The sequence below is a fragment of the Myotis yumanensis genome, unplaced genomic scaffold (assembly GCF_028538775.1).
Source record: "Myotis yumanensis isolate MYYU_CA2020_CCGP unplaced genomic scaffold, mMyoYum1.0.hap1 SCAF_15, whole genome shotgun sequence".
Lineage (NCBI taxonomy): Eukaryota > Metazoa > Chordata > Mammalia > Chiroptera > Vespertilionidae > Myotis > Myotis yumanensis.
Window position 1 is genome coordinate 50600823 of NW_027223766.1, and position 21238 is coordinate 50622060.

A 21238-nucleotide genomic window follows, 5' to 3' on the forward strand; every position below is an offset into this window, starting at 1 on the left:
TATTGAGGAAACACTTATTTATTATACACGGTATTGATCTGAAACGTTGTTTAATCTAGGATTTTAAAGCCGGAGAAGAAGTTCTGGCTCGGTGGACAGACTGTCGCTATTACCCTGCCAAGATCGAAGCAATTAACAAAGAAGGTATGTATCCGAAGTGATCTGAGATTTAAGATGGGATTAACAGTAACATTTTAACTATGCTGCTAACTTTAATTAATGCCTAAATAAACTGTTTAAATTAGTAGAGGTAAATATAGTTGGTAAAATTTTTTCAGTTTTCAGTTCATAGGCTTAAGTTGTATGCTTTTTATTTCAGTTTCTCTGTTTTCCATTTGTTGTCTAAGCTAATTTTAGATGCTCATCTCAACCAGAGAGTGATGAAGAGTTAGAGGGAAATTCAGATCAGTTCAACTTGGAACTGAAATACTCTGCAATATTTGCTGAGGAAAGAGTATGGAACTTCTTCAGTTTGAGGCTTTCCTTTATTCCTTCTTTCCCTTGTACCATTTTTCTTAATTTTTTATAGATAATTGAGGGTTAATTTTCCTAATAGCCTTTTGTAGTATCTAATATTGATACTGAGCAAAAGTTACTGAGCAAAAGTTACTGAGCTGATCAGAAATGTTGAAAATAACCCAGAAATCAGGTGTGGTAGTGTGTCATAAGACCCAGTAAGTTTGTTATAAAGATAATGAATTTAAAAAACAGACCTCATAGGGTGATTAATTTGAAAAGGAATGAGAATATTTAAATCATTATTGGAAATATACTTATATTATTTTTTAAATTTCTTATTTAAAAATAGCCTTTAAAACAGTTGTGAAATACTTGTAAGTAGATCTTTCAAGTCGGTAGTACAGTAGTTTTTCTGTTACAATTATTTCTTAAACTTGACCACTCATTATTTTTACTAAAGAAACACACATTGTGTGACAGCTTCTTTGCAAGAAGGGCATTTAATCTGAGTGAGGGGACACTTCCTTTCAACTGGATTTGAAAGGCAAGCAAGGAAGCTAGTTATCGAGGGAACGAAAGGCCTTTCTGGCGGAAGAAATGGTGCATGCGCTGTTGGGAACCGCAGCCTCTGACGTGACTGGAGTGGAGGGTTCCTTTACGGGGAGAGGGTATCAGGGGAAGAGGCTGGAGAGAGAAGCAAGGATAGGTATCTGTGTCTTGTAATCTTGCTAAAGAATTAGAACTAAAAAAATAGAAGTAAATTGAATTTTATTTGGAGGTGATGGGAATGATGGAAGAGATTTAAGTTGAGGTTTTAAACTAACAACAAACGAGAAAGAATAGGTAAAAAGAAATATTAATGTTAGGTGTGAAAAAGTAAGTCATAGTCATCCAGCTAGAATTTATGATTATAACTTTACAAAGGTCTTATTCCAATTTATTGTCTTAATGAGTTAAAGTAACAAACATGCTCTGATTTCATTACCTCTAGTCGCCTTACCACAGGAAGAGTTGAGGGGACATTGCAGTTTTGTGGGTTCCTTCTCCTTCTCTAGTGGGGCCTTTATTGCCCTGTATACTTAGGCTTCTGGAGAGCTCTGTTGCTGGGCTCATGTTCCCATGTCTTACACACGTGGGCTCCTCAGGGGTCAAGTACAGAGCCCAGTGTGGAGGACGCAGTCAGTAACAATTTGTGGACGGAAAGGGAGAAGTAGTGAATCAGTCCTGTCGGATAATGGTGTCCACCCAAAACAAGACAAAACGTAGTAAACTTAGACTATGCTTATTTAACTAAGAGCGGTTTCTTTGAGTGTGGTGAGCCTTGGGATCTTCCTTCCATGCTTAAAGCACCCTGGGAATATGCATATCCAAGTGCATGCATACACACACCTACAACATACTCCTTGTCCGTGGGCATGTGCTATAGAAAGTTAAGCTCACATTAGTGGAAGAGTGATGATACAGATTGCAGTTTCTGCTATTTTAGGAGCAGTTTAAGTGAGACCTTAGAAAAGCATTGGCAGATATAATTTATTTTTTTAAATCATTGCTGCCACCCGGCTGGTGTGGTTCGGTGGTTGAGCATCGACCTACGAACCAGGAGGTCACGGTTCCATTCCCGGTCAGGGCACAGGCCTGGGTTGCAGGCTCGATCTCCAGTGTCGGGTGTGCAGGAGACAGCCAGTCAATGATTCTCTCTCATCATTGATGTTTCTATCTCTCCCCCTCTCCCTTCCTCTCTGAAATCAATAAAAATATATTTTAAAAAATCATTGCTGCCTTTTGACCCAGTGATCCCACTTCTGGGTATATATCCTAAGAATCCAAAACACCAATCAGAAAGAATATGTGCACTCCTGAGTTCATAGCAGCGTTATTTATAATAGCCAGGATCTGGAAACAGCCCAAGTGCCTATCAGTAAATGAGTGGATAAAATAGCTGTGGTGCATTTATACAATGGAGTACTACACAACTGTAAAAAAGAAGGAACTCTTCCCTTTGTGACAGCATGGGTAAGATTATTTTGCTAAGAGAAATAAGCCAGTCAGAGAAAGACATATGATCTCTCTAATATGTGGCATCTAATGAACAAAATAAAGTGATGAACAATATAGAACCAGAGGGATGGATACATGGGACAGATGGACAGATGTCAAAGGGGAGGAGAATACTGGATAAAAGAAGGTGAAAGGGTTAGCCAAAGAACATATATGCATAGCCCATGGACAGACAGCAGTGTGGGGTGGGCCAAATGGGGGGGGGGGGCAGGGGCTGGGTAGAATGGGCAAAGAGGGGAAATGGGAGACATCTACAATAGTGTCAATAATAAAATTTAAATTTAAAAACAAAAGTAAAAGCAAGGGAATGAAAAATGATGACTAGGTGGGATCTCTCTGAACAGCCAGTGGGAGCTGCCCAGGGCTCGGAGCTGCCCTTCTCTTGGGAAGCCCAGAGCTATTGGGAGCAAGGGATGGGCTGAGCAATTCAAACTTAAGATAAACCTGACTTATCTTCTTTGAAGAAAGTCACATTGGCAAATTTAGGACCAGAATATCTACAACAGGAGATCCTAAATGAACTATGGTTTAGAAATGACATTAAAAAGAGAATTGTAGCCCTGACCAGTTTGGCTCAGTGGATAGAGCGTTGGCTTGTGGACTGAAAGGTCCCAGGTTCGATTCCGGTCAAGGGCATGTACCTTGGTTGCGGGCATATCCCCAGTAGGAGGTGTGCAGGAGGCAGCTGATCGGTGTTTCTCTCTCATCGATGTTTCTAACTCTCTATCCCTCTCCCTTCCTCTCTGTAAAAAATCAATAAAATATATTTAAAAAAGAGAGAGAATTGTAGAACACATGTAAAAACCCAAAAACCTATATACTCATGTGTATACACACATACATGCTTTGAAAAAGATCTTTAAGGGTACATACCAAATTATTAAGTCATTACTAACCCTGAGAAGATGAAACTTTAACTTTCTCCTTTCACATTTTTGTATTATTTGATGTTTTAAATAGTACTTTTGTAATTAAAAACAAATTGTAGAAAAATCTTTAAAAAAAAAGAAAAAGAAAATCTCCCCTAGATGAACTTATTTTGTGATTTCTGTAGCCCCACGTGTTGGATGAGCCTGCTCCTTCACCCCCCAAAAAAGGAAAAAGGAAAAAAAGGCAAAAGGAAGCCCTCTATTCACTGTAAAGGCTTCACAGATCTAAACAGATGTGAACTTCCTAAGTGTTTGTAATGTGTCTCAAAGAGGAGACACATCAGTGTAGACAGCGTCAAGGATATTTTCCTAGGAGGGTAGGATTTGAGGGGCTAATACGTGAAGAGTGGGCTGGAGTTAGGAAAGGGGGAGGCATACAGCAGAGGGGACGGTGCGAGTAACGCAGGGAAGGAGCCTGCTCTCATCCGGAACGGGAATGCCATGTTGAAGACGGAAGAGGACAATTGCAGGAGGAGTAGTGTGAGCTGAACGTGCGGTGTGGCATGCTCAGAATTTTCCGTCTTTATCTCCTTGCTATTAACTGAGCAGCTTTTTTTCATAACTTGGGTTTAGATCTTTATATCTGCAATATTGTGCATTATGCTAATTATAGGAGGATATGAAATTCAAATTACATTTTAAAAAAATCTTTGCACATATATGTCATTGGCTTTGTGCCAGCTTCAAAGCCAGTAATACCAATGATCACACTTATTGTTTATATTTCTTTTATAAAGGCCAACTGTTTACTTAAAAGTGGCACTCATCTCTCACTTGTACAGGAAATGATAGAAAACTACTGGAATTTCTATGTTTTCTAATAGTACTGACTTTTATTGGCTTGTAAGCATGTAGTCTGTTACAAGAAGTCAGTGTGCATTGTAATAGACATGCAGACAGAACCTGGAGTCCTTAGAAGAGGTTGCGGTAGTGGGAGAGGCCTGGGGCTTGGGGTTATGGCAGTGCTGTTGCGAAGCTGACACGGGATGAGCATTTGGTCCCTCGGAGGCTACAGGGTTCATCTGAACTGGAGGACTTTTATGTCAGGGATCTGTAGAGTATTTTCTAGCTTAAAATTCTTACTTGCTAGTTCATTGTTGCCAAAGAAATGATTATTTCCTGAGAAAATGGCTTTTTCACATATCACATCTTTTTGTCTGTTCATTGGAAAGAGACTTTGAAAGAGAGCAATGTTTATAGAAATATTTTACATTTTTGTAAATAATGATTTTATTTTAGTCCAAGTATAACACATCTAACGTTCTTTAAACATATATTTATTACAAAGTAAATTTGACAGTCCTTCAGTAAAAATGAGAATTACATGCAACTAACTTATCAGGATTCAATTTGTGTACTTTTCAAAGGGAAAGCAGAGGTGTTATTAGAGGGGAAGAGAAAAGCGTAATAAACTTGACAGAGTTCTGAACTTGATAGTATGTTTGCAGTCATGACGAGCACAGATACTTGTTTCTATCAGGCATTACTTGTTAGATTTCATGTGTTGCTGTAAGATGGAATTATGTTTTCTAATGACTGACTTGCTCCTATTGCAGGGACATTCACAGTTCAGTTTTATGATGGAGTAATTCGTTGTTTAAAAAGGATGCACATTAAAGCCATGCCCGAGGATGCTAAGGGGCAGGTAAGAGTGTTCAGCGTTCCCAAAGGGATGTCTTCTGGAATGGTGACTGATCAAAATATACACATATCTATTTAAAGTGAACTAATTGTAGGATTATGTGCTGATAGCCCCAAATAGCAGCAAGAAAAAGAAGTTAGAATGTAAATTATACACTTGATTTTTGCTCCTTTGGCTTTAGACCTGCTAAAGTTATAGGTGACTAGTTTCTGTTCCAGGTGAAATCCCAGCATCCACTAAGCTGGTGTTGTCCTATCGACCCAGCTGGATCGTGTAACCAGTCTATGGGAAGTGAGGTAAGTGCCTTTTTTTAACTTCATTTTTTTCCTGGTATATAGTATCATTTAGAAAGTTAAATTTTCATATACAATTTTATATTGAGTTTCGTATCTTCTTCTTTCCTTCTATGAATCATAGTCATTAGTCTTGTTAAAAGGCGCTTACCTGACATTCTGTAGGCTGTTTCGGGCAGGGCTCTCTGAGTCATGCTGTGAGCAGTGTGTTACATGGCTTGGCCCTGCTCACAGCTAGGATGCGCGGTAAGCCTCTGAAGGAGAATTAAAACCAGGAGTCCATTGGTTGACTGTTTCCTGAAATACTGGGAAGAAAAGGTGCCAGTAGAAGTTTAAAGTATTTTCTTTTAAGTTCTGCTGTTATTTGGGATTTTCAGCACCTGGACCTACAATTAATTTTTAAGAAATTGAAAGTAGGCTGTGACAATGTCTAATATGGAAGTACCTTTTATGCTACATATTTGTTCCATGCCATGAGTGAAAAATGTCCTGAAATGCATTGAAATCACCTGGTCAGCTCCCCTCGGGTGTACATGTGGTCATCTGCAAACATAGACCAACACGTTAAAAATATTTGTGATATCTTCTTAGAAGTGAGATTGTGTTAATCACCTGGTTTTCAAAATTTTCTTTTGAAATGATCAGCTAGCAGATTTTTTTCTTCAATTAATATGAAATGCAATTTAAAATGGAAATGCTTTGATCAGTAAATTGCTTTGTGTCTTTCTACTTGTATGTATAAATAAAATGTTCTTCTAAGCACTCAGTGGTGTGATTTCTTGGTTACTGCATAGAAACATGGAGTAAATGTGAACGTACTCAATATATACACGCTTAATTAAAATTCTCTTGCACTCTTTTTTTTTTTTTAAACTACTCTTTTTTTCTATTCTGGTTATTTAAAACTTTGTGAGATGGGCCTAGCCCTAAAACTTTATTTTCCCCCAAATTGAAACATTGAACCAATTTGGTTTGCAACAAAATTGCAAGTTGTAAAAATTAACTTATTGAATGTACTGGATATTTAGTTGAAGTAAGTGTTTTAGTCACATCATGATGCAAGTTAATATTAAAATAAATGCCAAAATACAAAGTTCTGAAAGAAAATATTGGTAGCAGTATATTTTCTTTAATTTTTCTTCATAATTTTAAATAATAAGCACATGAAAATAGTTGTAGAATTGTTTTTAATAAAATTATCTTGTTTTAGGAGAGTCATTTTCCCAACGAGTTTTTGACTTGTTTTCATCAAGGGAATTTGCTAAATCAGATGTTTGGGCAATGCTGAGAGAATCCAACCTTGCGTATTCTCTTCACACGTTGAATACTTTGAGAATTCCTTAGGAAGACATTCAATACAGTTTCTTTTACTAAACTAGCACACAAATGCACTATGTAAATGCCCATCCCTAAGCTTTCTCTAGGTTTTTCTCTCGTACAATATTTTCTTCTTCAGTGGGTATTGATAAAGAATTTACATGTAACTCACTAGTGTTGAGGATTGGTTGGCTCTTACAGTCTTCTTACTATTTTTTAAACCTACTTTTCATACATTACTTTATTGGGTATTTGGTGGCAGATTCTTTGACGTAGATATGGCTGATGGTTCTGTCTCACAGCTGAGGAGTTCCGAACTTAGAGAACTTAGTGACTCACTTAAACTCACTCAGCCATCATGTGCCGTGCCTCTGAGCTCAGGCCTGCTTTCGGTCGTGCTGGCCCCAGCGGCCTCGCGCCTCTCCTTCACGGTGTCTGCGGGGAACTTCAAACACATCGTTAGTGCTGATCATGGAAAGATCACTCCAGTTATTTCTGATAGTGAACCTTTCCCATTTAAAACCAGAGGAGCAGAATAATGAGAGAATTCCTTCATCACAGAACCGCAGTGACCCCATGATTCACACGTCATAGGATCAGGAACCCCTTTTCAGCTCTGCTTTCAGTTTTAAAAGGAACAACTTTGAATTTCGATTTCTCCTAGTTTTTCTCTTTACTGGAGATGGAAAACCACTGGGGATGGATTGTATCCTGGCATTTTTCAGCATTTCTTGAACAACTTAAAATTTTCCCCACAGTGTGGAGCCCCAAATTAAATGACCTGCCCTTAGTAAGTCTGCAAACACGTGCTCTCTGCTGGGATAGCACTTTCTCTGCTTGTCTGGTCGCACTGACTCTGGTTTCTGCTTCCGCTGTGGCTCTCTTTCAGCCTCCTTCCCTCCTGGGTGGCGCTTCCTTTCTCTGCTATTTCACTGTCACTCCCAAGGCTCAGCTTAGCATCGCAGCTCAGTCTGGCCCGTAGACCCCTCTTTCGCCTCCTGTGCGCTCTGTGCTGTGCCGTGTGTGTGCAGTGGCTTCCCTTCTGCTTGGGGTGCCCGTTTTCTTTTCCGCCGCCCCATTCCCAGCAAAGTCCACTTCAGGGTTCAACCAGCATCACTTTCCCTGTTGCCTTCCAGTAGCCTTCCTCTTCAGTCAGAATTAACCTTTTCCTTTTTGTCCTCCCAGGGTTGTTTGTTTATTCCTCTACTGTCTCTGCTGTCACACTGTCTGCTGGTTCATTTTATTTGCCCGTCAATTTCTTATGGACGGGACCCCAAACAAGGGTGGTCCTAGGTAAAATGGGTTGGGCAGTTCTGGTACATCTGTTTTTTTAACTAGAAGCATAAACCTCTATTTCACAATTTTGTCCTAATTTGCTTTCTAATGAGATATGTGCTGGGGACATAGTTTAAATACTGGGAAAGCTAAATGCCTGCTAGTGTTTTCCAGGTAGGAAAGGATGTGGTCACTCCAGGGCCCATGTGTTCCTGGGGCTTTCAGGCAGCAGCTGCTGAGTACTTAGCATGCTTCCCAGCATGTGTGGGGGGGTAGCCAGTAAGATATTGGTGAATGAAGATGCTAGGTACAGTCCCGTGCTGTTCTCAGTTCAGCTCAGTCAGGCGGGAGATAGGGACCTCGATTTTGTTTGTTTGTCTTTAATGGCTTATTGCCCTCACCATGTATTTTCAAGACTGAGCAGCCATCAACTTGTATTGCTAATGACCTATTTTTTATAATTCCAGTTAAATGCATTTGACGCTGTGAAATTGTTTTTGGTTGCTTGGACTAAGAATTTAATTACCCATTTGGGTTAAATCTGAATTGGTTTCGTTGACAACTTAGCAGTCCTCAGAGGAAGGGTTAACTCTCTAGAGATATTACAAAAAGTACTTTTAAAAAAAAAAATAATTTTTGATTGTGAAAATTTAAATATTAGTACCACTTCTTTACATCTTTCCATATTTCCCATTATAAGCATTTTTAGTTAAAAATAAAAGAACAAAATTATTTAGCAACAAACAACAAATACAAGAAAAATAAATATTCGCATCTCAGAAGATGGCAGCTAACACAGGCCCAGGAAGTTGTAGAGGAAAAGAAATGAATCGGGAGCCTGAGCGCGTGGACTTTACTTTGGTCAAGTCAAGTAGCTCTTTTAAAAAAATTCACTAGTAATATAAAGCTGCTGTAATAAGTTGGTGTCTGAACTTTGAAAGCTTTAAACATTAATAAAATCACACCTTGATTGCTATGAAATTGACCATACTTTGAGTGGAACATTCATCTTAATAAGGAACACTACTCAGTGAAATACGTTTATTTTAATCTTTGCAGAATTGCCACTTACGCATTTTTCTCATTTCTTTTATGGTCTGTTATATTACAGAAAAGAATTGTAATTTCGCATTTAAACCCTGAAGTACTAAGGCAAAATGTCATGTAGTAGTCCATATTTGTCATAGGTTTCTTGTTATTTTAGATTTTATTCCTGAGAAAATATACCAAAGGAACATTTTTTTGTTATTGAATATTTTTCTATTTTATATAAAGTTATAAACCCAACTAAACCATTAAATTATTCTGTAATCTACCATGTTGATGTACCTTATAAATATAGTTAAGTAGATTTTTAAATTTGTGTGCATGTGAAGGTAGCTTTGAAAATGTAATAGATATTTTTACTCATTAGTGTAATTAAATTTTGATTAATGTTTAATGCTTCACATGTTTTGTGTTTTTCCTTTGGAGGATTGGATAGCTTTAGTCAAAGCAGCTGCTGCAGCCGCAGCCAAGAATAAAACAGGGAACAAACCTCGAACGAGTGCTAACAGCAATAAAGAGAAAGAGAAAGATGAGCGGAAATGGTTTAAAGTTCCTTCAAAGAAGGAAGAAACTCCAGCTTCTGTAGCCACTCCAGAAGTTGAGAAGAAGGAAGATCTGCCCACGTCTAGTGATACATTTGGTATAAAACATGTTCTTACGTTTAGTCCTTAGTCACCTAGTGAATAATGAACAAATCAAACCCCTTGGCTACCTGTAATTTGAACATATAGTTAAATTATTAGGCTTTTCCCCCAGCACAGTATGGTGGTTAACTTTTAGCATTTTACAGATTTGAAAATTAGTGGTCTAACATGGGTACTTGATAATGGATGCCCTCAATATTCTTGAATAGAAATTGAGTTGAGATTTTGATTTGTAACTTATTGGTAGTGGGTGTTTGGGTTTTTATTTGTTTTATGTTTCTAAAAAATCTTTTAAATACTTCTGCAACTATCTCAATATATAATATATAATATGGAAAATGCAGCAAGTCATTCTCTTCCTGCTTTTCTTTCCTGAAGAATAACTGCTTAGTAGTTTTTATTTCTATGTCAGTCTGGAGAGATTTGTGTGTTGTTGTTTTTTTTTTAAGTTTTATGTTAAGCACTAGATTAAAATTCAGTCCAGAGCATTTTTGCTATTTATTTTTAAAAAATGGTGTGTTTTAACTTTGGATGCTATATAAACCCTTATATATGTGTTCTGTTAAAAGTAGGACTTCATGTAGAGAACGTTCCAAAGATGGTCTTTCCACAGCCAGAGAGCACATTGTCAAACAAGAGGAAAAATAATCAAGGCAACTCGTTTCAGGCAAAGAGAGCTCGGCTTAACAAGATCACTGGTAAACTACAATGATTCTTTTGGGGGGTTGGCAGGCTTGATCTTAGAGCGGTTTGTTTGTAATAAAGCCGAGTATCTTTTGGGGTAACATAACTGGTTAATTAGAAAGACAGCTCCTCTCTGGTTCTTCAAGGTCAGCTTTTTTCAAAACTGGCAGCTTTTTGTGTTGTGTAATGTGAAGCGATCACCTGTCTTCTACCTACCTCACAGGGGTGTTGTGAGGGTCCATAGGATCAAAGTTACCGAATCCCAGCCTTCACATCACCTTGATGGTAGGAGCAGTTCCATAAGAATTGAATTGTCTGCTTTTGTCAGCCTGTGGTGACATACTCTCTGAGGTTCTAAATATTTTACATTCTTACTCCATCAGTCTCATTAAACATGGTACCGTATGTGGTTGGAAAGATGAACACTGAAGCTGTTAATTCCCAATGTAAAAGTATCTATACGTTTTTAAAGTTTCTATCCTTATCTTCCGGTTGGTCTCTAGAATCTGGTCCTATTTCTCCATGCATTGTTGTAATTTAGGAAGCGGAGTGTTAGAGTGATGAAAAATACTGGAAACCTGGCCTGGTTAGTGTTCATAGAAGGAGGGATTTAAGTCCTAGAATTGGGGCCAGTCATGCTAGGCCCCATCCCTTCTGAGGCCCATTCAGCCCAATGACTGTAGTCTTTAAAAGAGGTTGTAAACATATGTAACTTTTGTGAGTATTTGTTAAAAGGCAGTTAAAATACTTTATTCAGTCTTATGTTCTTATTTTAAGGACAGAATGGTTTTAGAGCCTTTGATTAATAAAGCTCTTTAACCTTTATTTGTTGATATTCTTTTAAATAATTTGAAGAAGCTGGGTTTCCTTGTCAGATTCAGGAATAATGTAACACCTCTCCATGCTCTGAAGAGTGGGTGCCCTCGGTGGCTCTGGAGCCGAGGGTTTTAGAACCACTGTTTGTTACAGTGCACATAGAAGTGATACCATTGACTTCAACAGGTGAGACTTCCTTAGGCTTCTCATTGTGAATATGATTTTTGTGCCTTTCTCTGATAAAGGGTATACTTGGTCCCAGGACAGGAAATATTTAAAAATAAGCTCATTCATTCCACCTTTTCTTTAGAAACTATTAACTTTGGAGAAAGCCAGAATAAAATGTTATCCAGGTGATGGTTATGATGGCAACTTGAGACTTTAGTTTTGTGTTATAATAACGGACTCTAGTGCTGTGCACTGGGGCCGAAGTAGAATAATACTTCCAACCCATGGGTCCCCGAGATGGGAGCAGCGCTGCCGGAGGAGCCAAGATCTAGGATGATGCAGTGACACCGAGCTGATGCAGCCGCCAGCCTCCCAGTGCCGAGTTTTCCTACAGTCTGATGACCTGACTTGATTTTCAGTCAGCGTGCTCATACCTGTGCCTTACTGAGAAGTTCAAGCTCAACACTTAAAGAAAAAATCAAACAAAACCAGCTCCTTCCACAATGATGCATTACTTCTGCATGACCTTGAAAAGACAGTGGGGAGTGGGAGGAACAATTCGCCATGTGCCTCAAGGAATTCTAATACTGGAGTGTAATAGCCCCTTGTGCCCTCTGTGGAGGGATTTGTCTTCACTGCCCGAGAGTCTCAGATGAACACGTGATAGTTTGGCAGCGGTAGAAAAGCATAAGGTTTTAGAATGAACCCTTTATTCAGAGGATTGAAATGTATGATGATTCTTTTTAATAGTTCATCTCTCTGCATCTATTTCTGATTCACGGTACAGCTATATCATGCAAACAGACAATAGACATTATACGGTTGTCTTTGAAGAGTAAAACTCAAGCTTGCCTCTGTACAGTAAGTTTCGTTTGTAGACCATGAAAACAGATGAGAACTAATTGGACAATGGCAATTTCTGTGATGGAATTATGGTGTATTTATATTTATCAAGCTTACTTATACTTTTCCCTTTGCTCCTAAGCAGAATAGGACTGCGACTATAGCAGCGTCTCAGCCTGTTCTGATGATTTCCCCACTGTTTTTAAAATAGTTCAAGCTAGAACTGAGTGGACCAGCCACTGGATACATTTAATTCATGTATTTATTTATTCACTCCTATTCTTTCCCATATACACACCCTCCAGAGATTCTAAACCTGATTTCTATGTAGGGAATGGTATAGGATGGCTTTTTTCATAAGTTTCCAAATAAGTAGAACCTTGAAATGATGGTTGCACAGTAGATAGATGTTCTTCAAGAGTTTGGCTTTTCATTATGTAACGTGCCATATGGATACTTACAGACTTCATGTATACTGATCTGGAATAGACAGTTTTACAGAAAGAATCAGGAATCCGGACTTTCGGACAAAATTTCAAGCAAACTGCCAGCAAATTTGAATAGATTTTAAAATACAGGTTGTCAGTAGAGTAGAAGAAACATCAGCAGTTGGTGTGTCTGTTTCTAATAGTTCTAGGAGTGCCTAGAAGTTCAGCCAGCTTAGATTTGTTTGTGCAACTTAAGGAATCTTAAAAAGAATTTAAAAAACCCAGAAGTTTGAATTGGCCAGTACTATGTTATTGATAATAATATCAGCAATATTTGATTCTTACTACCGGGAAGAATATTTGGTTTAGGAATCCTGGTTGAAGTGTGGACCACACATTTAGAGAGCACTCTGCTCTCTCCCTTCCCTTCGCTATTGCAGGGTGCTCTGGTCTCTGCAGCTCATTCCTGGTGGCAGCAAGAGACCAACTATGTGCTTTATAGATGAAGTGCAGAGACCTGAGAAATTGTAACTGTGAGTTACAATGTAGCATAATGTAGTTCTCATGAGTATGTGATATTCTGCTCCTACTTGATATTTAAATAATTTCTTAAGCATTCATTTTGTTAAGATATTCTCTAGATACATTCTTCTGGGGGAGGCCCTATTAGTAATATGTTGATAATACACATCTGCAAAGAACTAGAATTAATTTTATTTGTATCCGTGTCCTTCCAATTCTCATTTCCTGAGGAGATTGCATTTCTCCCCAGAACATTAGGTCCAAGTAACGGATTGTGGACTTCATCTCTGGCAGCAGTAGCCAGAGTCCTCTCCTCAAGCACAGATTTTATTTTTTGTCCCCTTTATTGTTTATAGTTGTAACTCTTTTGTAAGATGGCATGATATAAATATGAAAAACTTTTTATTGATCATATTTGAGACTTGAATTCACTAGATAACAAGTATTATATTTTCTAATCTAATCTTAGGTTTTTTTTTAATGAAGTGCCCCATTGCTTTCTGTAAGATCATTACAAAGCTTTATTTTTCCTTCACAAACCATTAAGTGGGAATTACTTTTCATTAATTGGGTTTATAATATTGCAACTTAAATTCACAGAGTGGGACTGAATTATTTTGTTTTTCTAAACATGTAGTACCTTATTTTTAATTTTGTAGTTTGTGATCTAGTCCATCTATTGATAAGATTTAAAAAGGTATTCCCACCACTGGTATGAAAGGAAGCAAAAGGTAAGATATATTTAAGAAATTGAGTAGCAGATATCTATCCTGTTTGACCAGCCCCTAGAATAAGTAATATAAGAACTCATGTCTCTAAATATTTCTATTTTTAGTATTATTGATTCTCAAAAATACTAGTTAGAGAAGAAACCCCTAGTGAATGTGGTTTTAAATGTTAACTACATCATGCTACATCTTTTTCAGTCGCCTAAAAATATGTTCAGAAGTTACATTAATATAATTAGGATTGAATTTATGGTCTATAGACTATTTTTATTAAATTATTTATATATATTATGTTTTCTCCCATTTAAATCTACACTTGATATTGTGTGAGACTTGAGCAAACGCTGTATGGTTTGTTATATCATACTGGATCAAATACCAGTTTTAACACCAATCATTGATGTAGCCACAGCATAATTTTATATTTCGCCTTTTCTGTTTTAAAGTACAATTCCGAGTGCTAGATATTCAACTTTCCAATAAAAAAAGGTGCTTTTTGCCTAGTTTAACACTTGGCTGCAGTATTACTTTAAGAATACAATTTTAATATTTGAATTCTTAGATTACTTAATATTTTGACATAGTTATCTGGAAAAGTCAAGAAATGTTGCCTTCTGGCTGACTGGAAGTTATGTGACATTTGGGGGCGTCTTTTTCCTCCTATTAAGTGTGCTGTAGACAGTTTCAGTAATATGTGGTATAATTGTAGTAAGTTTACTATTAGGTTTTTGATTTTTGCACATCCTTTGAAGCAAAGGTTTTGTGTGGCCAACATTGAAGTGACACAAAAATGATTTTTGGTGACCTTTTGTGTATCTAGTGGCCATAGGCAAAAACAAATACACGCTTTTCATAAACTTGGCTTCCTTGAAGGTACTTGTCAAGTGAATGCCTTTAATTTATAAGTTAAAAGCAGAGTTTCACTGTCTTTTAAAGTTAATTATATTAACTCCAGTTAAAATATCCTGACTTCCAAAATTGAGATTTAGTGGTATGCATTGGAGAAAACTGGAATTCCCAAATTATTTCATCATTTGTAGAGTGGGACTGTAATATTAGCTAAGTTCATATATCAGAGGAAGACATTTTTTACAGAATAAATGTATGTGTGTAGTGCTTTAAGGGTATCTTTAGGAATAATATCTAAAACTAATTATGTAACCAACTTTCAAATTCTGATTCATTCCTTTGAGTCATTATTAAGGATGTTTGTATTTTTGACAGGTAAACTTTTGTGAATACTTCCTATATATTGAAAAGTATAGGGGATTTCACAACTGCTAAAATTTTGTGAAGTTAATTAGGGTGAAAGTCAACATTTTTTCTAATAAGCAATTTCTGTACAATTTTTCTCAAGGTTTGTTGGCATCCAAAGCTGTTGGGGTGGATGGTGCTGAAAAAAAGGAAGACTACAGTGAAACGGCTCCAATGCTGGAGCAGGTATGAAACGGTAGCATTTGATTTTTTTCAAGGTTCCCAACTGGAATGATCACGGAGCTATAATATCCACGTAATTGAAATTGCCCTTTTGGTCAGATATGGGAATAGGAAGCTAATTAATTGCTATATTTTTAACTCTGCCTTCTCTGAGGCGTACAAACTACAGACTTCACGTTTATTTTCTATAGACTGACATTAAAGCCTTTGTCTCCAACATTTGAAGGCCTGGAGACAGGCCTCCCAGGGTATAAGCTTCCAGCTGGATCCCTTTGACCAGCTTACAAAAAGACCCTTACACAAATACTTTCCATTTGTGAGTTAAAACAGGGTTTCGGACATCTAATAAAGCTTCTTTTGTAAGAAGTTTCTTTTATATTGTAACGATTGGTGTTGTTAGACTGACTATGTGTTTTACGAATTGATCAATGAGCCATACATTTTTTGCTAGGATGTATATTTTAATAATTACAAAAAAAAGAATTTTAAAAAACTATTATGGGTCTGTCTTTAAACCACCTAATAGAGGAATTTAAAAGCGAAGGTTGCGGTTGCTAGATTTTTGCCTTGGCTGCCTTCAGATTCCCACAATCCCTGTACATAATGAACTGTGCATGCTTGTACATCCTCCAAGGGCTTAACTTCTTGGGCACTGTCAAACTATCAGAACACAGTAATAGCCATAACTGGATCTCCTTGGTTCTCCTGGTTTAATATCTGAGCCTTAATGTAGTTTTAATATATCCTTTTTGTATTACTTTAATTTTCTTTATTAGTAGCCTAATAAAGAAGACTTTAAAATGAGTATCTTTTGCTCTTATCGTTCAGAAAAAGAATCCAAATTTAATTGATATTGTATTGAGTTTTTCAGGGTTATTTTAGGCCTGATTTGATAACAATGCATTGTTTTGGTGCCTCCATTAATGTTGTATTAAATGAACAGTTTTTTAAATTGATTGATATGTCAGCAAATTACATCTTCTGATTTTCTGTGATCATCAAACGGTTAAGTCTTTGCCGTTATTGTCAGTATATCAACTAAATTTTAAGTGACTTTTTTTTTTACTGTGTATTACTATATTCAACATCCCAAATATAACATTATTTTGTATTTTCACCACTGTTTATAGTATTCTCAGAATGCAATAAATCAGGGACTTGGGTAATAAAATGTTTCTGGAAAATTCATTACAATGTCAATCTTTCATTATGCACAGTCCTGCTGAAGTGAATGTGAAAATCACTTTACGTGGAGGTTAGTGTAGAGGGCAGCGCCCATTTCAAAGGGAAGAACAGAAACCAACATTTTGAAATTGAGTAAAAAGAGAAAGAAAAATGGAGTGACTCGGCTGTTTCTGGTTGCATAACTTAAAAAATTTCGAGAGTCCTTGCCAGTTTTGTAACAAAGAGACCAATAATCATTAATGAGAACATTGTACATTGTTTAAGGTTTTTAAGGAACGTAATACTATTCCCTCATTTTTTATTTGTCATTTAGGTTGATTTCAATGTGAAAATGTTTGGAACCAAATTCTTTTTATGCTGTTTGCCCTGCTTCAAAGTAAAAAAGCCGAGTTATAAAATTCTCAGTTACGTCTTAATTGGTATCAACAGCAGGCTAAAGGAGAGGCGTTGATTGTCACTAACCTCTGTTTTTCTAATGAGTAAAATAGTATCACAATGACATAAACTTATAACAGGCCTACAGCCAAAATTTATGCTAATAATGGGTTTATTTTATTTACATTAAAAACGTTCAAACTCTGTGATCTTGAACCCCAATTCTCAGATTATTAATTATAGATTATTTAATTGTATTAGGGAATTGTTATGTTATATTTACTTTTGGATAAAACCTGCATTAGATGCATAATTAAGTAAGTTTTTAAAATGTTAATTTGTCCTTGTTTAGAAGTTAAGCACCTTATCAAGATACTAATTTAAGTTTTAAAATCTTGTTTTATAACTTTGTAACTCGAGAGTAATGGATGCTGTAGTGATGTCTCTCACATATGTGAAGATGAACAATAAAATTGTTTATTTACAAGTAATGGCTCTAATTACTTTTCTGGCAACACCTTTTGTGATAAACTTAGGAACCCTTTCCATTTATGGAGTACCTTTGCAAATGATTAATGTGCACTTACACACATGTGTAACGAGTAAATTCAAGAGTAGAAATGATGACAAGTAAATGGGACACTTGACACCAGCCCTTTTATGTGGTTTGTCCACCATGCCATCTAGAGCATTCAAAGCTGTCCTACTTAATGCCAAATATACACTTTTTCCACCAAAATGTGAGTGCCTTGTATTTTAATGGGAACAGAACGCTGTTTGGTTCCCAGAAATGATCTTTCATATTCTGGAAAACTGCAGACACAGGTCCGATGGTCATCCCTCACAAAAGACATGGAAGTTGAAAGTTTCTGAGGGACAAGTATTTTGTTCAGAGTGCTAGCAACTTGATTTTTTATAGAGGCCTATTTGAGTGTAGATATTTAAAAAGTGTATCTTACATTCTCAGAAGAATATCAAAATGAAATACAGTACAGCATTCTAACACCATAGATTACAAATCCATCCAATGTGGCTATTTTCTGTTATCAATGGACACATTCACATACATTTTTACACAGGTAGGACATTGTATTGCCAAATAAAGAACTGACAAAGTTCCAATTCTTTTTTAAAAGTATCAGTTGGCAGGAAGAAGGTAAAAACTCTCATCTAAGAATGCGACGTATTTTGTTTTTAAATCCAATGTTTTTAACTTACACTTGGTTTTACTCCTTGGTTTTTTTTGTTGTTGTTGGCTTGTTTTGTATTGTTTTTAGTCTTTTAACTCTGTACTGCTGGTGGCTTTGATTTCATGATGCATTATGCTTATGAAACTCTAGCTTTCAGCACTAAAATGAGTTAAAGATAATGTTCCGTTAATTTGATCATTGTTTTCCTGTTGAGATCTTTCTTTAAAGGGAAACTGTCCACTTAGACTTCTACATTCAACTTAATAAAGGAAATGATAAGAAAACACCTGAAAGTCAAAGGTTTAAATGAATTTCTTTAATGCTCTAAGACATGAAAATGCTGTTTATTTACTTAATTATTATTAATGTCATTGGGAATTATGGCTTCAAAAGATGTATATTTCAGTTTAATACTGAAAATATTTGTCCAGTAAGATCACATTTTTATATTCTGAGATTACGAATAATACATTTTTTAAAGCCAAATTTAGACAAAGTTGACAGCATCCCTTTAAAGACAACCTATTCAACTTTTAGTTAATAATTTGTGGGGTTCTTTTTGGTTTTTCATTTGTAATAGAAATGTTATATGTTGCTTAACAATGTTTTTGGATACTAAAGTTGCTTAACAGTCAAAATAGAGTGCAAGAACAAAAATGAAGAAACCAAAATAAAAATATCAATTTTTTATTATTTATTCAGGCGATTTCACCTAAACCTCAAAGTCAGAAAAAAAATGAAGCTGACATTATCAGTTCTGCCAACACTCAGAAACCTGCACTGTTATCCTCAACCTTGTCTTCAGGGAAGGCTCGCAGCAAGAAATGCAAACATGAATCTGGAGATCCTTCTGGGTGTCTAAAGCCCCCTAAATCACCACTTCCCCCAGAGTTAACACAAGTCGAGGATCTGACGCTTGTATCTCAGCTCTCTTCTTCAGTGATAAATAAAACTAGTGAGCACAGATTTTTAAGAAATAGTTCCTTATCCTATAAGATACCTGGAAAACAGTTTAATTGTAGATATATTGTATTTCTATGAGGTTGCTTTTTAAACATTCAGACTTAAGTGGCTATGATAGGGAAGCTTGCAACTATTTCAGGGGCACAAACTGTAGACCTTTCTGACGGATGTATTGTTCAGAGACTACTGCTGGTTGAGAAACCTTACCCTGTAATACCGCAAATTCCACTCTAGCTTGATCCTCTTCAACTAATCCAAGCACAACGAGAGGCCTGATTCATTACAAAAAACAAAACATAGAAGACCTGTGGCCAGTCTTTTTCCTGAAGTCCTAAGACTGTTCTTATGGATAGATGTAGTTGTCCCCACCTTCAGGGTCCCCGTATGCAGTTCATTTTGTTCATTCTTATTCTAGTAGTTAGAGTGCAAATTTCAGTTATTACTAATGAAAGAAGAATAGTTTTTGATCTTATTTTTAAAGGTTTTACTGTTCTAATACCACTAATCGTTCAAGAGTTAATTTAGCCTTTTTAAAAATAGCCTTTCAACATGGGTTTGGCTGTATATAAGACATTTTTGCTGACTCTTGCTCATATGAGTTTGGTATTATAAGTTAGAAAAATATGAAAACCAGTTAACCTGGGAAGTCACTTGGTAAAAGACTATTTCCAATAAATTAGTTCCCTGATTAGTAAATGAGCATTACATGCTTCCTTTTGGATTCCTCTGCATCGTATCTTCTGCAATAATTGAAAATGTTGGCATTGAGAAGACTTTTTTAAATCAAATACATTAATCTCCTCTTCCATTCATATTTTCCATTCATATTTTGCCATATTTTCTACTAAGCCACATTTATCCATTTTTTACACTTTTTTGTTTTGATTTTGTTCTTTTTAATAAATGGGTAGAAAGGATGGGAACAGAAAAACTCAAATGTTTCCTCATTATGGCATTTAGCATGAAATAATGTTAGTAGTTGCAACAATGTCACATGATATTAAGTATTTTATTTTGAAATTGTTTTGTATTTTGGTATTATAACCACAATGTGGCAGCAATTGAATTTTATGATCACCTTTTTTATTTCAATTTTTGTAAAATTACTTTTAAACACGCAAAGCATCAACCTCTTTAGACCACTCCTTTCCTCAAAAATTAATGTGACTGTACTGGCCTTATGTCATCCTGCCTGTTGGAAATAACCACGCGTTTACATGCCATATCAAAGGAAGAAAACTAACGGTTACAAAAAGGAAGTTTCAGACTTGTGTTACATAGCTAGACGATGCTTGCTCATATGACTCATCAAGTTATTAAAAACAAAACACAGGAGGGCAAGAGTAGGGTCATTTTCTTTTAAAATCTTGATTATTTGCCCATAAGAGGTATTAAAGCTCTGTTCAATTTTTTTTTAATGAATCAGGCCCAAATATATGCTTATAAAAATCCATTTAGGGTAATGAGGGTGGGATGAAATTATTTACATTTTTTTTTTTTTTTTTTTTTACTTTGGCAAGTAAAGTAAAGCACTAACTACGATGCATGTCAGATATTTGTCACCCGTGCCCCCGCCTCTTGTCCCCCATGGAGTTTCTAGATTTGTAATGTAGCAGAAGGGATATATATTTTTTAATCTTTGGCTTACCAGAGACGATTTTCCCAAAGGAAAAATGGCAACTAACACGACAATCTACAATTAGAGAATTAACTGTAGTCTGTCCTGTGGGGACGCTACCTGAAATTTATGTTCCCTGCTCCCTTCTTTTGATGCTAGTAGGCTTTGCTTTTAGAAATTGTGGTGAACTCTTTGTGAGGGCACACTTTTTGCCTTTGATTGCCTTCGGAACATGCCGTTCCTTGTGGATACCTTACAACATCAGAGGGCAGTATATAATGCCTTTTCCCACTTATCTCAAATATTATAAGATGAACCCGGCATGTGTCTGCTTCGTGAACATTGAAGATTTTTTTCTAGGTTCTCCACAGTCTGTGAGCCCCCCTAGACCTTCCAAGCATAGCGAGCGGAGGAGAAGATCGCAGCGCTTGGCCACCTTGCCCGTGCCTGATGATTCGGTAGAAAAGGTGTCTCCTCCCTCTCCAGCCACTGATGGCAAAGTCTTCTCCATCAGTGCTCAGAGTCAGCAGGCGACCTCAGTACCAGAGGGTAATGTATATTGATTTCCTACAGAGCCACACGTAAAGGAGGATAAAGTACTAAGAGACAAAGACTTA

General features: G+C 36.6%; 1 protein-coding gene across 7 annotated transcripts in view; it reads left to right on the forward strand.

Annotated features, from left to right (window-relative positions):
• PHF20L1 (PHD finger protein 20 like 1) overlaps positions 1-21238 on the forward strand; it is a 54440-nt gene that overhangs the window by 18291 nt on the left and 14911 nt on the right. For 2 of the 7 annotated variants that reach the window (XM_070392357.1, XM_070392358.1), the window contains exons 4-11: positions 60-144; positions 5003-5091; positions 5295-5384; positions 9447-9660; positions 10234-10362; positions 15211-15293; positions 18743-18995; positions 20982-21170. In XM_070392357.1, the coding sequence (XP_070248458.1) occupies positions 60-144; positions 5003-5091; positions 5295-5384; positions 9447-9660; positions 10234-10362; positions 15211-15293; positions 18743-18995; positions 20982-21170 (1132 nt within the window). The remainder of the gene's footprint in view (positions 1-59; positions 145-5002; positions 5092-5294; positions 5385-9446; positions 9661-10233; positions 10363-15210; positions 15294-18742; positions 18996-20981; positions 21171-21238) is intronic. The other 5 variants (XM_070392359.1, XM_070392360.1, XM_070392361.1 and 2 more) reach the window with 5 other exon arrangements.